Genomic DNA, 16,619 nt, shown 5'->3' with positions numbered 1-16,619 from the left:
GGTCATAGCACTCCAGATGGCCCGGTTAGTTCCATTCGCAAACATTTATTTACACCTACTACATCCCAGACACTATGACTATAAAAAAGGAGTAAGGCTTTGACTGCCCTAAAAAAGCTCAGCGTAGTTGGTAAGAGTTTTGCAATTCACGACGAATTAAGTAGCATTCCTTCACGATCGACGGCCAAAATACTAAAAAAAGAAACGCATTTAGGTGAACTTTAAAAGTTTGGTGAACCCTAGAGGAGCGATACCAGGTTTATTTCAGGCCACCGAACCTTCAGCAACCGTAGAGTTCAATAATCTGAACTCCGAGCTGCTCAGGTACCTCCCCCGCCCCGCAACCCTGAGCCGGCACCTTTGAGGGCCCCGAGGGCCCCGCCCCACGCCGGCCCAGGAGTCACGGCTGCCATTGGCTGCGCGAGGAAACGGCGACTCACTCCCACCATCTATATCACCCTCCTCTCGGGATCACTTCCGCCGCTGGGGTCAGGCTCCGCCCACTTTGCCCGGCGTCGCTCGCGCCGGTGCCGTCAAAATGGAGGAGTACGCGCGGGAGCCCTGGTGAGCTTTATGGACTGTCCTGTCTTTCTTCTGCCCCTTTGCCCACGGCCCTCCCTTCCCCTTTCTCCTCTCCCTAGGTACAAACCGAGCTTAGCCGGGGGCTCGATGACGTGGGCTTGTACGGTGGGCAGTGCGGGCTTGAACGGCCAGTTGACTTCTCAGTTCTGTACCTCCTGGGCCCGGTGAGGCAGCGTGTCCGACCCCAAGCAGTCTGCACCCCCGTGACCTTGCGATAGATGGTCACAAAGGTCCAGGCTTGAGTTCGATGGGGTCTCGGATCCTCTGAGCAACTCAAAGCGTACTCGGCCTTGTGCGGAGTCATCCCTCGGCCGGCTGAGATGACCTTGGACGCGTCCCTAAACCTCGCTTTGCTCAGTTCTTCGTTGAGGAAGGGAAGATAGGACTCAGGGTGTGCCATTCTTGAGGCCTTGTTTTTATCGTAAAGTGTGTCCGCAAGGTGAAGAATTTCAGATGAGTGGAACAAAGGTTTACCTAAAAGGTCTGGATAAGCTTCGGAGGCTGGAGCCTCGTTTACTTGCTTGGAATTCCCCTTCAGGGTGTGGGGGGAACAAAAAATCTGGAAAATAGTATTGTGTGCTTCCTGAAAAGCCATGAATAGAAGTAAATTCATTCATTCATTTAAGTGAAGGTTCTGTATTCAGCACTTTGTTAGGTTCAAGAAATAAATGTATGAATAAGTCAGGCACAATGACAGATAATTTTTAATTTTAAAAGTGTAATTTGTTGTCAGATGACCCAAGGTGCCTGGGATTCAGGCTTCTGGGGTCATAAGTGGAAATCAAATCTTACTTAGGTTAATCAGCTGTTTTATTGTATAAGAGCAAGAATCTAGGTGTCTTCAAGTTGTGAAAGTGCCCAATACTTTAAATTAGTACCTTGTCACATATAACCTCTTGGCTATTCTCCTTCCATCCCCAAAGGTGGCACATGATATAACTTGCAGTAGCTTCCAACTCGTTTAAATTTCCCTTCCCCCAAGGCAATTGTTCCCGGTTTCACTAGATTGTACCTGGTTTCACTAGATTGTACCAAGATTTGTGATACCCAAGTTGTTTACTGTTCCTGGTTATTGTGTGATAACTCAGGTTGGCAGGAGGGTAAAGTATTTAGCTTTGGTGAGTTAAATGAGAATTGAATTTTCATGTTAATTCATTAGCCAGCCCCTCTGTTTTCTCTTATTACTTCCTCTATATCCTGAACCAATACCCTCAGTTATCTGGTTAATTTTGTAGTCAAGATTGCTTTGTTCTTAGACTGCCTTGTTTTTGTAGATACCCTCTATCCATCCAAGCTCAAAACTACAAGCTCTCTCTGGTCCTGCACACACACACACACACACACACACACACACACACACACAACACAACACAACACAACACAACACATATACACAGTGTCCAGTCTGAATTCTTTCAAAACTTACACCTTTCTATTCCTGCTCTTACCTGGGGCCCTTAATGCCTATTGCTTCCAGTTTTCCTTATCTCCAGCCCTACTTAACACATCATGTGGACTTCATCATCCTAAATTCTTCTTTTTATCTTGTTTTCTCTGCTCAAAAACCCTAGGCCATATGATAAACTGAAAAGAATATGAGACTTTGGAGAAATAGATTTTTTGTTTAAATCAATTCTAATTGTTACTACCTATATAACCTTGGGCAAGTTGCTTAATCTGTCTGAGTTTCAGACAGGCTTCTGAAAAATGGGAGAGTAATACTCTTTGCAGAGTTAAAAGATTAGGGATTCTGTATGACATTTATTTAGCTTTCTTGGAATTCATAGGTTTTATTTAAGTTATAGGGCACCTACATAGTTGATGCTTAATATATGATAACTTATAATCTTGTTACTGTTAGATACTGTTTTCTGTTGCCTGCATTTATCTGACATTTACTGGCTTCAACCTTTTTTTATATATAGCCTGTTAGTTCTCTGGAGGAACATTTTGTTTTAGCCAGACTTTGTTCAGAAGCTGTTTCTATCTTGCCTTGGTTTAGGACTTCCTCTCTTGGATACTCTGGCTTCTCTCTGATCTGAATCCTGCTGATATCTTTTAAGTTTTTTTTTTTTTAATTCAGTTTTATTCAGGTAATATTCACATATCATACAATCATCTGTGGTATACAATCAGCTGTTCACAGTACCATCATATAGTTGTGCATTCATCACTCCAATCTATTTTTTGAACATTTTCCTTATACCAGAAAAAGTAAAAATAAAAATAAAAAATAAAAGTAAAAAAAAAACACCCAAATCATCCCCCCACACACACACCCCCTATTTTTATTTAGTTTTTGTCCCCATTTTTCTACTCATCCATCCATACACTGGATAAAAGGAGTGTGATCCATAAGGCATACAGAGTCTTCAGGAGTCAAGGCCACTGGGTTGCAGTTCGACAGTTTCAGGTATTTACTTCTAGCTATTCCAATACATTATAACCTAAAAAGGATTATCTGTATAATGCGTAAGAGTGCCCACCAGAGTGATCTCTCTATTAAGTTTTTCAGTGCCCATTTATTTCAGCTCCAACTAATTAGTAAGATCACTTAGGCTAGAAAACAAATCTTAGACCTATTAGACCTGCCCCCAAAAGAAAACACTTTAGCAATTTGCATACAATTAATATTCTGTAGAAGTTTATAAAAATTGATTAATCTTGAAGCAAAAAATAAATGTTTATTCGTGTCTGTTAAATTGCTGAGGAGGGGGTAAATAAATTAGAGTCATAGTTATTTTTTTAATGTATAAAAAATTTGTGGTTAGAAAAACTCAAAAAAGTTGAGTTTTTTTAAGTTATCCAGTTCCCTACTCCATTCCTGTACATATGCTGTTTCACTGGAAGGATTTTTGATGCAGAAGTCACTGGGCAACCAAGATAAACTGTTCCTGTGATGTGAAGATCATTGGATGTTAAATTTCTGCCACTTACTTTGTTTTGGTCTTTAATCATTGAGGATTTGGCTTTTCTATTACCCATAATGAGTACTTGAGTACCCACAAAGTAAAATACTTACTAGATGTTTTGTTTGTAGTTTGTAGATTCCGTCATTTGGGTTGTTAATACTTTAAAATTTCATTTTGCTAACTTTTTTATTGTAAAATATTAATTTTCCTATTCTTTTAATAATCATAGCTAACATCCTAAGTGTTTTTGGCATTGTTTAATCCCCACCACAAACTTATGAAGTATTATGTTCATTTTGTGATGAGGAAACAAACAGTGATGTCACTTGCAGCAGGTTATGGGGCTAGGGTGTAGTAAATCAAAATTTGAACTCAAACTTCTTTCGGTTTGGTTGGTTGGTTGGTTGATTTTTGATTTTATTAATTCAATAAACATTTATTATCTTTAATGCACCAAGGGCTGGGGATTCAGAGATGAGTAAAACACAGGTTTTGCCCTCAAGGGTCTGGTGTCCTACTGGAGGTAGGGGAGAGTGAGAAATACAAAGAAGTACGTAATCGCAATTCAGGTGCCACAACACAGTTATGAGCAGTGTTACGGGGGCCTGGGAGCCTTAATAACAGAGCCTGAGTGAAAAGGCTTCTTAGAAGAGTGAAATTTCATCTGAGTCTTGAGGAATAAGATGGAGTTTTATAGGCAGAGAAGAGGACAAAGCATGTTTCAGGCAAGGGAAGCTACTGAGCAAAGGCATGAAACTATGAAGGACATGGAATGTGAGTGGCTAAAATACCATAGGGTATATGGGTGGAATGATGAGTTTATAGTGAGAGAATAAGTTTTGTTTTTGTTTTCCTTTTCGGGTTAAACAGTGGGAATTTATTTGCTCATGGTTTTGAGGCCAGAAAAATGTCCAAATCAAAGCCTCATGAAGGCAATCCTTTTTTCCCCCAAACACCAGCTGCCAGCGATCCTTGGCTCCTTTGTCACAGGGCAAGGCACATGGCAGTGTCTCCTGGTCTCTCCCTTCTCTTCCGGGTTTCCTTGATTTCAGCTTCTCGCTTCTGTGGGTCTTCCTTTGAATTTCATTCTCCTATAAAGGACCTCAATAATAGGATTAAGACCCATCCTGGTTGAGGAGTGTCACACCTTAAATGAAGTAGCCTCATCAAAAGGTCCTGCTTACACACAGGCGACCAGGAGATAGATAGAGGGCAGAGACCAGCCATTTGATGCTGAAGGACTACAGAATGTTTAGGATTGATTGCATAGATCCAGAAATAGATAGCATAATACTGTGTGATGGTAGCACAGTATTGTAAGTACACTGAACAAAGGTGTCTGTGAGTAAAGCTGAAAGAGGTGGGATAGGAGAATGTATGACACCAGAGGTAAAGATAGATGATAAAGACTGGGACTGTGTAACATGGCAAAAACTGGAGTGGCCAATGACTGTTACTAAATATACAAATATAAAAATGTTTTTGCATCTGGGAAAGCAAATGAATGTCAACCATGTAGAGAGTTGAAAAAGGGATGGTATTCAGGAAAACACATAATCAAAGCAAACTGGAGTCTATGGTCAACAGTAACATTGTAATATACCTCCATTAAATGTAACAAAGGCAATATGCCAATGCTAAATATATATGAGAGGGGGATTTAGGGGAGGAATATGGGATTCTTGGTAGTGGTGTTATTTGCTGTCCTTACTAGTATATTGTATGACATGTTATTTTTCTTTTTATCATTTTTTTTCTTATTCCTAAAAAAAACACAATTTTTTCTTGTAGTAATCAATATGTTCAAGTGCTGATTGTGGTGATAAATGTACAACTTTATGATGATACCATGAACAACTGATTGTACACTGTGGATAAATGTATGGTATGTGAATATAACTCTATAAAATTGTAGGAAAATATATATATAGGAGTAAACGTGTTGGAGAAAACATGGTGAGAGGGATGTACCTATCTACCTGTTGAGAAGGTAGAATGGTGCAGCCTTTCTGAAGGTCAGTGTGGTTGTTCCACAAAAAGTTAAGTATGTGGGGACCAAAAGGTCCTGCAACCTCATTATGGGGTATGTCATTTGAAGATCTGAGAGCAGAGACATGAATGAACATTTGCAAACTGGGGTTCATGGAGGCAGTAATCATGATTTGCAAAGGGTGCAGATGACCTAAGGGTACATTGACTGAAGAATGGGATGGTGTACTGTGGTGTACGCATATAGTGGAACATTGAGCAACTACAAGAATGAGTGAAGCTGTGAGACACACAACGAAGTGAATGGATCCTGTACACAGTATTTGAGTGAAGTACACCAGAAATAAAGGCAAACACTTTAATGCCTCACCAATATGGACTAACTACAATTTGTAAACTCAGAATTGAATCTTAGAACATAGCCTAAAGTGGACATAATAATTGTAACAGTCCCTAGATTGTAAGCTCTTACAGCAGTTAACTCTATCCCTGAATTGTAATGCCTATCACTAAACTTTGAGATGCTGATCCCCTAGCATATAACCTGATTGGTCTCTGGAACAATGCATATCTCTGAGACACCTGAAACTCAGAGCTAGAGCTTGGCAGATATGAATGTCAGTATTAGTGCATACAGCCACTGTTAAAAAAAAAAAAAAAAAAAGCTGAAAAAGAGCCCAGACTTCAATTAGTGATATGAATGAAGCAGGTCTGGTTAAGACCAGGGCAAGCCAGGCCAAAGGGTAAAGGTTGAAACTGACTGTGGTTTAAAACTTCAACTTCCATGTGAGACCAAGGGAAGAGATATCTATTTGGTACAGGATCTAAATTTTCTAAACAGTAGAACTCTACAGTCGATTTGTTCAAACACCACAATTGCATGGAACTTTGAATAGGAAGTGAGATACGGTAGGTTAGTATAGGCTGGAGTGAAATAGTGACACATCCCAGAGTAATTTGGGCAGATAATAAAAAATATATTTACAGCCTCCGCCTCCCCAGCCCCGAGGATTTAGGGGAAGGTGCGGATGTGTTGGACATCCTCATCTGGACTGATGTTGATGTTGTCACAAACATTGGGACTGGCGGTTTGATGTGCTGAGCGATCATGGAACTTGCCCTTATGAAACTCATTACTGCAAAGGAGAGGCTAAACTTGCATATAATTGTGCTTAAGAGTCTCCCCCTGAGTACCTCTTTGTTGCTCAGATGTGGCCCTCTCTCTCTCTAACTGAGCCATCTAGACAGGTGAACTCGCTGCCCTCCCCTCTACGTGGGACCCAACTCCCAGGGGTGTAAATCTCCCTGGCAATGCAGAATATGACTCCCGGGGATGAATGTGGACCCGGCATCGTGGGACTGAGAGTACCTTCTTGACCAAAAGGGGGATGCAAAATGAGACGAAATAGTTTCAGTGGCTGAGAGATTTCAAATGGAGTCGAGAGGTCACTCTGGTGGACATTCTTATGCACTATATAGATAACACCTCTTAGGTTTTAATGTATTGGAATAGCTAGAAGTAAATACCTGAAACTACCAAACTCCAACCCAGCAGTCTGGACTCCTGAAGACGATTATATAATAATGCAGATTACAAGGGGTGACAGTGTGATTATGAAGACCTTGTGGATCACACCCCCTTTATCTAGTGTATGGATGAGTAGAAAAATGGGGACAAAAACTAAAGGACAAATGAGGTGGGATGGGGGGGATGATTTGGGTGTTCTTTTTTCACTTTTATTTTTTATTCTTGTTCTGGTTCTTTCTGATGTAAGGAAAATGTTCAGAGAGAGATTGTGGTGATGAACGCATAACTGTGTTATCATACTGTGGACAGTGGATTGTATATCATGGATGATTGTATGGTGTGTGAATGTATTTCAATAAAACTGAATTTAATTTAAAAAAAAGTCACACACACACAAAAAAAAGTCCTGCTTACAATACTTAACCACTTCTTCATGTTGAATATAACTCATTCAGCTGAGAAGAAATTCTGAAACTTGATATATAGACTCTTCCACTGCTCAACATCAAGTGAACACTCAGTTACATGGAGTGAAGATTTGTAAAAATAGGATGAGCCCCAAAAACCAGGAGTCACAACATTTATGTCAGAGTCATAGGCATCTTCTCTTCATACCTTTTGTCCTCCAGGTCACCTCCATTTATAATTATGGAAGTGATAATTAAGTGGCCCCCAGCCCTTTTATTTTATTTTTTGCATGCCCACATAGAGACTTCAATGCTTGCTCTTTCTAGAACACTGTAGCCACAAAATGTTATTCCTGTCTTAATCCAAAGTTGCTGACCCACCACACAACAGAGGGAGCCACCAGTTCATTCTCCTTTGCCTTTCCTCTGCTTCTTACTATTTTAAAGAAATTTTCTTAAACCTTTGTAGTCCCTCAAAGCACTGCTTCTCAAACTTTTCATGTGTAATCAAGTAACCCGTGGATCTTGTTAAACAGTAGATTCTGATTGATTAAGTCCAGGGTGGGGCCCAAGACTCTGCATTTCTAACAAACTCCCAATTGTTGCTGATTTTGATAGTCTTAGGGCCACACTTGAGGGGTAAGGAAGGCCCCAAAGCATCCTGATGATAATTGCAGTATCTATTGCATGAAATAGTCATTCTGTACATGGTCCTGGTTCAAATTATAGTTGAAGAGTATATGGTGTTTTGACTTATGGGCTTTGTATTCTACCTGGCAAAGTCAGAAACTAGTCATTATTCACATTCTCTAGCAGCAACAGAATAAGCTAAATTCACAAGTTTATATGAGCAGGTATATTGCCTATCGGTTCAATATAGTGGCATTTGTCCGTTGAAACTAGATAAAGAATTTCTTTTACCTACAGTGCTTTGAAAGTGAATGTAACTACTCGCAGGCTTTTATAAGCCAGATTTCTAGTGTTTATTCTACTGAACAGATTACTCAGATTTCAGTGTGTTGTATTAGCTGGGGTGCTACATTTGGAAGTTGGGTTTACAAATTTATTCTCTAATAATTGGTTATGAGAATATTCCAATGTATTAAATGGGTCTGATACAAACTAAAGATCTAAATGCTTACTTGAATTCAAACCCAGAAAGAATGTCAGACTTGGAAATTTTGAAAATCTGCCTTCATCTGCAGTTTTAAGTCTCAGCTTTAAATTTTATTCCCCCTTGAGAGTTTACCTTGATCCCTGGAAGATTGTGTCAGCATTGTTGATTTTAATGTAATTTCTTATGTTCTTGTTTATTTGCTTTTGGCACAATGCCTGTAATAATTATTAATAATTATTAAACTAATGAATAAACTGCTGTAGGAGTAGGGAGTTAAAAAAAAAAAAAAAAGAGTAGGGAGTTAATGCCAGTTCTGTTCCTTTTAGTCTAGATGACTTGGAACTGAATACATATGGGTATGTACAAAATGCTTTATGTTTGTCTATATTTTATAGGCCAAATGTTTATTGGTCTCAGTGAGGCCAGATTGGAATCTGTTGTATCCTTTAATGTGTTAGCAAAGAAGGTATTATGGATTGTGAATGAGAATTATGGTTATCTTTTCCTTCCCCTTGTTAGCCCCTGGCGAATTGTGGATGACTGTGGTGGGGCCTTTACGATGGGTACCATAGGCGGTGGTATCTTTCAAGCTATCAAAGGTTTTCGCAATTCCCCAATGGTAAGTGGAAGAATGGTTTTATTCTACCATCATTTGAAACCTAAGTTTGGTCACATCATTGGTAGCTCCATCAGTGGGTTGGAAATAAATTATACTTCTAATATATTGTGTTTTGGGTTGCTGCCTTTTGTTTCCTAATAGGGAGTAAACCACAGACTACGAGGGAGTTTGACAGCTATTAAAACCAGAGCGCCACAGTTGGGAGGTGAGCAGAATTTTTCCATTTGTACTCCAGCCTATTTTTTCCTATTTATATGAAGATGGAGCTCTGTCTTGTGTTTGTTTTTTATAGACTATACCAATTAGTGATTTTAGTTTGGTCTAACAGTTTGCCACAAACTAATATCCCTGTATGTTCTTCTTGATTTGAGTTGTAAGTATTTGAATCCCTGTGTCTGTCCTTCAGACTCCCAGTGGTGTTTTTTTGTTTTTGTTTTAATCCATAAGGAAGATAGTGTGTTTAAAGCTCAGGTTTGTGAGAGTTAGGAATGATAGTTTCTGGGGTAACATAAGGTTTAAGAGGAGGTCTGAAAGATTGGGGTTTTGTGAGAAAGAAACTAATCAAGCTGATTGGGCTCTTCTCCAGGATTAGCTTTTAGTCATTTTTGCAGAGGACAATGTAACATTTGAAGAGATTATTGTAGTCATTATACTTTTAAATTTTGGTAATTCAGAAGCATGGAGAAGAGAAGTGATCAAAAAGCTTAGAAAGTTATATTCACTTACAAAGCTAGAGTCAGGTTGGAGCAACAGAATGTAAGACATAAAAAAGGCTTAATACTTTCAAGTAATTCCTTAGAAAGTTAGTGGGTCAGAGGAAATAGTCAGCTAGGGTTCTGGCATCTTGCACTAGGCTGCCCAGGTGTGTGGACATCCACCTCACCCTGCTTAGACTAAAACTCTCCACTTTCATCAATAATTCTAGCTTACTCTGGTAGTGATGATTGGGGAATGGTGAAATTTCAGACTCTTGTGAGAAAGTGGGAGAGTCGTGTTTGCAAATTTTAGTGAGGTGATTCTAATATACCTAGACATCATATCTCTCTCCCAGGGCCAAGAATTGCTGAATTAGAAGGAAGAACTGCTTCATTTTTATATATTATATGATACCAACTATTGAACCAAAAAAGCTGTTCTTCAGCTGGTTCTCTCTATTAGATTTAACTGATAATGTAAGAACTGGAAAGGATCCTGGAAATGATCTGGTTCAGACATTTTGTCAAATGCATTTATTGCCCTCATTAACACACCATGTTATCTATTATGTTTCAGAGGGCAGAGAATAAGGTGATTAGGACTCTTTTGGCCAGTTTTTCTTTCTTTGATCTTAAATATAACAACTTCTTTCTTATGATCAAATCATATGTATTTGTTTTAGAAGATTTGGTAAATATAGGAAAACACAAAGAAATTAAATCATCTATTCACCCAGAGATTCTGACAGTTAAAATCTTGGTGTTGTCTTTTAGGAAATTTGTGTGTGTATGTGTGTGGTTGTTTGTTTCTTTATTTTATAAAATTGTTATTGTGTTTAGGTAGAGTTTATTTTAAAAGTGCAAAGTAATCTGCTGATTTAGACTTGTTTTAAATCTTATGTTTAAGGAATAAAAAAAGCATAAAAAAGGAGGAAGGAAAGGTAATTTCCATCCCCTTGATGTTCCTAAATTCTATTTGAATAACTCACTTGGCACTTCAGCATGTAATACAGTCTGGGAAAACTAGATTTTTAAAATATTCCCATCAGTGATATTCGATAGTAGATGCTCAGTGACACTTAATGAAGAAAGGAAAAAAAATTGAGATATAGTAGGAGATAGAGGAAGGGAGAGAACAGTGTGGTTTTGTTCTTATTTGTTGCTTTTAAACAGATACAGTGTTCTGAAAAGGGGATTTGAATGCTTTTAGACATACGCAGCTTGACTTTCTTTAGGGGTCTGTGTTAGAAATAACTACAACTTCCACAACAGCTTCTGACACCAACTGTATTGGTATCGGAAACTTCAATCTGCAACTGCAAAGACGGCAGTAATTCAACCAAATTCAATTCTGACTCTAATTATCTGGCCACGGTTAACGGCAGTCCTCTACAGTCTTGCTCTTCAGGTACCAGCTGCCAAGTTTGGGGACCCAGGCTACCCACACTTCTAACCCACTACCTACTAATTCAGGATTTCCCACCATCCCTTCAGGTTCGATAATTCACTAGAACAACTCACGGAACTCACTGAAACCATTATACTTACACTTACAGTTTTAAAGCTTCCATGCCCTGTCCACATGGAGTCAGAATGCATCACTCTCCCAGCACAGAAGCAATGTATTTTTTCAGTCATGGATGTTCTCTGGAGCTTCAAGTGCCCCAAGTTGATATGGGGTCACGTTTCGTGGACATGATTGAAGGAATCAGTTACCCTCGTGGTTGAACTCAATCTGCAGCACCCCGCCTCTGATGTGATATAGGTGGGCTGATATTGCCCGGAGCTCAAAGCTCCAACCCCCTAATCAGATGGTTGGTCTTTCTGGTGGCACCAGCACCCACCCTCAGACTGCAGGTGTGGCTCACCTCACCCTGCCATCTTATTAGCGTATGAACTATCAAGTATGACCTGGGCCCAGGGTGAAGAACAAAAGACACTGCTCTCACAGAACATTCCAAAGATTCAGATGTTACTTCCCTAGGAACTGAGACAGAGACCAGCCAAGTTATTCACTATTCTGCAGCCTGACTTACTCTTTAAGACCTTGGGCCATTGTTAATTTTCCAGCTGATAAATATAACCCAGCTTTATTTAAAAGATAAAAATTCTGACTTTGCTTAGCGCTTTTTCAAACTTGTGTTTGCAAGTATGTTTGGAATATTAGAGTTTTAATAATATAACCAATGCTGTGCTGTGATTTAAACTTATTTTCTTTTATAACATTTTAAATACAAGATGAAAAAATGAAATTGAATTTTGTGTTATACTTTATTATTATTTTTTTTAATAAAATAGGTAGCTTTGCAGTTTGGGGAGGTCTGTTTTCCATGATTGACTGCAGTATGGTTCAGGTCAGAGGGAAAGAAGATCCCTGGAACTCCATCACAAGTGGTGCCTTAACAGGAGCCATTCTGGCAGCAAGAAGTAAGCCATCATTATAAACATGCTAGTAGAAGCAAGACTTAAGGGAACACCTCATCTGTCTTTTAGTGACAGCTATAATACATAAAAACTGAGTGTCGGTAAATTTGATATAGCATGAATATATATGGTGATTTGGAAAAATCTATTTACTTGAAATGTTTGAGAATGAGACAGCATGGAGTTCTAACCTTTTTACATTGCAGTGATTGAGAGTAGTTCAAGTCTCAGTTCTGCCATTTACTGCTACGTAACTGGACAGTTGGCACAGACTTTCTGTGCCTTAGTTTGCTCATTGATACTCAGGATTTGATAGTACCTGCCACATAGAGTTGTTAAGAATAGAGTGCTTAGAACCATCTTCTGGATCTTTGGAAGAGAGATCCTTTGGGCTTAATGTTCTAGACCAGGGATCAGCAAACTTTTTCCGTAAAAGGCCAGATAGCAAATATTTTAGGCTTTGAGGGCCGTATGTTTTTGTCACAACCATTCAGCTCTGTTGTCATAGTGTAAAAGCAGCCATCAATACATAAATGAATGAACATGGCCATGTTACAATAAAACTTTATTTACAAAAGCAGGTGGCTGGCTAGATTTGACCTGTGACCATAGTTTGCCACCCTCTGATCTTGGCTAAGAGTTAAACAGGGTTTGGGAATAAAGGGTACAAGTAGCCATATGGACAGATGTTTCCTTTACTATATCTTACATTACACTTGATTTTTATTAATCACTTTGTTATTAATGTTTTCAGATGGACCGGTGGCCATGGTTGGGTCAGCTGCGATGGGTGGCATTCTCCTAGCTTTAATTGAAGGAGCTGGTATCTTGTTGACAAGATTTGCCTCTACACAGTTTCCCAATGGTGAGTCTTCTTCCTACTGAATACCATAGCTCAAACATTTTGAAATGATTTCCTGATGTTTGGAGAGAGCATAGTTTGTCTGCTAAAATGTGGTAGTTTGTGATTTCTGCATTATGTATTAACCTGCTGTGGTTGTGAGGATTATGATAAGACTGGTTCTATTTGAAAAGGTAGACATGGGTGCAATCAGTGTGTTTAGCAATGATTAATCTTATAGTTCTCAGGTTTTATCAGTGCTCATTTGCTTGCTCTAAGAAATTTCTGGTCATTTTAGAGGAGGAACAGTCCTTGCAGATATGTAACAATGATAGTCAACAGTGTTTTACTGGACATCTGTGTGAGGCACTGTTCTAGGTGCTGGAAATACAGCGAGGAACAGGACAGTCCCTGCCATCAAGGATTTGCATTCTGGTGGGGGAAGATAGACTAACACATTAACAGATAAACAAGATTATTTCAGGTAGTGTTTTCTTTGAAGAAAGTAAACTAGAGAAAAGGACTCATGTTTGAGAGGACCTCTTTAGGGTTCTCAGGGAAAGCACCTTTGAGAAGTTGATAATGTCATTTGTTGGTAATTATTGTTGTTCCTCTTATCTAATACATAGGGGGAAAGTTAAATTATGGGCTAAATGATCATTACCTGGTCATGGAATATCTGCTTACAGTTGTTATCTTGTGCTGTTTCTTGTAACCATAGAAAATGTCATTTGTCTAAATGAGAACATTCCTTGACATTGTAGGGAGCAGAAGGATGTTATGAGGACTGTAATACCAAAAACTTGACCTGGCATTTGGGGAGGGAAATATGCGGAATAGTGAGACATGTTGAAAATTATTTGGGGAGCTTAGAAGGGATGCAGCATAGAGTTAGGAATAGATCATACATCCCAATTTGATTTCATTTCCCTAAGGCGCACCTGGCAAAAGATTCAGTATCTTTTTGGCATAATTTTCTAACATACAGCATTAGATGCTGGTGGTGATCTGGACGACCTCATGAATCCTCCTTCTCATCTTATGGTATTTTTGCTTTTCAGTCATTACTTCTGAGTTAACACTCTATTATAATGTTCACACTTTAATTTTGCTTTTTAGTTTGTTTTTACCATTTTATTGTGAAAGACTGCAGGTAAAACAACTAGAGTTCAGTATTTTCAGAAATTCTTAAAACAGAAACCTTTTCCATTGTTTTATAGATGTTAGCCTTGGCTACTTTGCCTTAGGCTTTTTTTCCTCAGAAGTGGTCTTTTGAGTAAACTCAGATTTTATTTTAGACAGACGTATTTCTGAAAAGCTATAAAGGGGGGAAGTCTTGGAAAAGTTAATATTTTTCCAATTAACTTACATGAAAAAGTTCTTATAACAGTGAAAAAAGATGAAATAGAATAAAAGATAGCTGAATGGTAATAGTGGTTATCTTTGATTTTTTTCCTCCACCCAATATCTTGTCAGGTTTTTTATAATGAACAGATTCAGCTTTTATGATGAAATAAAAAATATAATCATTGGAATGAGGCACTTGAAAAGCTTCAGGGAAATTTTACTGCTTCCCCGTTTCTGTCTTTTAAGATATTCTTTAGTCTGCTTCATTTTCCCTAAAGGAAAAAAAGTGATTATTTCCATAAAAGTATTTTTTTTGAAGAGCCACATTTTTGTCTTAGTTCACAGACCCTCCCATCCTCTGAAAACTAAATACTGCACGACTTGCTTCTACAGCAAGCTAGGAGGTGTCTTTTCCCATTTCATAGCTCCTTCCCTACTTAATTGGTTGTGTCTATTGGATTACCCAGTTTCCTTAAAACATGACTAGGGTACTTAGGCTTCGTGAAAATTTTAAAGCTACCGAGAAATACGTCAAGAGGTGGGAGAGTCTTCCAGTCTTGAAATGTAGCAGCTTGTTACAGTAATTGCTTTAAAAACTTGAATAACTTGAATACTGCTTCTTGCTATAATTAATCCATCTGACTTTCTTGGCATAGCATTTGGGAGCTGTTCATTCTGGAGCATAAGGGAAGCCAATCCATCATCTGTTATAACAAAATTTGAAAGTTCACCAGTATTCTCATGGGAATTTAGGCAAAGCTACAAAGAAATTCAGATTACAGTTCTAATTTAGCACATTCTTTTTATTGAGTTGATTGATTTACTCTCTACAGAGACCTCACTTTAACTATATTATATTCAGGTGATTTTTTAAAAATACTTTTATTGCTTAATTGCAGGTCCTCAGTTTGCTGAAGACCCCTCCCAATTGCCTTCAACTCAGTTACCATCCTCACCTTTTGGAGACTATCGACAATATCAATAGAACTGGTGCTCCAGAGTTTAACAGAATAAGCTGTATTTCAAGAAGGATTTCGGAAGACCAAGTTACAGTCTGTTTTTAAAACCATCATTGGGACAACTATGGCCAGATAGGCTATGAAGAGACATTTAGCAGTTTTTTCCTATTTAAAGGAACATGGTGGGGGAGAGCAGTTTACTTTTAAATACATTTATTTATTCACACTTGGATTGCCTTTGTGATCTAAATAAATGTTTGCTATCATAAAAAGGAAATCCAGTAAGTGCTTAGAAGATGAAGGACCAAAGGGCCAATAACAGTGAAACATGATTATCATTTCCTTGGGGACTTCTCTGCCTGGTTTTGTGTGTTCTGTTATTCAAACAATAAAAAACTGCTGGAACTTGCTCTTTCTTTTAAGATAAGTTGTAGAGTTTTACTGTTTCATCCTTGAATATTACTAATAATGCAAAGTCCATTCAAAACTGCATGTTTTATAGTTAGTACCTCATTTCACTTGAAGTGAATTGTGTATGAGAAGAATTAAGCAGTCAACATGGATCATTCCAGAGTAAAGTACTTTACTGATTAAACAATGTGGTAAAATATTTTTCCCTTACTTTGAAAGGAAAATATGTTATGTCTTGATTCTGAGTATGTTGGTATTGCCTTTAGGCTACCGTGCCTTGATTCCTGATCACCAGAAACCTCATCAGAAACAACTTGCTTCCAACATACCCAATCCTATATGAGAAGAATTCGAAGAGGGTACAGTTGTCACTGGAAAAGTTTCGTTATTTATTGTGTGCTTGAAAATAAAATACATGTTGTTTTTTAATGTGTTCCAAATCCCTTGAGGCTGATCTTTAAGGGTGTATTTTTGGATCCCATTGGGCCTGGAAAATGGATTGACATTTTAGAATAGGCCATTTTGATTATGTTGGAGTGACATGTGCCTCCCAGAGGCATCATGTTAGTAATTCCCCATTGCTTCCATCTGTGTGGAGAACAAATACATGTGGGTTGGTATTGTGAGCACGTATTTGTCTTTTGGGCCAATGCCATACACATACTAAGAATTTAATTCCTAATTGTGGTTTGTTAACTCGTTAGCTGTATAGCTCTTTAATTTTCAGGCATTGTAAATACAAGGCTAATATACATCAGAAGAGCAATTCAAAGCTGAGAACATGTTGA

At 38.5% G+C, this 16,619-nt stretch overlaps 1 protein-coding gene across 1 annotated transcript; it reads left to right on the top strand.

The window, feature by feature from the left end:
* Nucleotides 1–479: 479 nt before the first annotated feature.
* On the top strand, nt 480–16,260 carry TIMM17A (translocase of inner mitochondrial membrane 17A). Its single transcript, XM_037825046.1, has 6 exons — nt 480–564; nt 9,055–9,154; nt 9,296–9,359; nt 12,148–12,276; nt 13,028–13,138; nt 15,361–16,260. Exons 1-6 carry the CDS (start codon nt 539–541, stop codon nt 15,444–15,446), a joined length of 516 nt encoding a protein of 171 aa, XP_037680974.1. The 5' UTR covers nt 480–538; the 3' UTR covers nt 15,447–16,260.
* The last annotated feature ends 359 nt before the right edge of the window (nt 16,261–16,619 follow it).

This window comes from Choloepus didactylus, chromosome 2 (genome assembly GCF_015220235.1).
Source record: "Choloepus didactylus isolate mChoDid1 chromosome 2, mChoDid1.pri, whole genome shotgun sequence".
In the NCBI taxonomy this organism is placed as follows: Eukaryota; Metazoa; Chordata; class Mammalia; order Pilosa; family Megalonychidae; genus Choloepus; species Choloepus didactylus.
The sequence above is the reverse complement of the archived record's forward strand: the minus strand, read 5'-3'. Positions and strand labels throughout refer to the sequence as shown.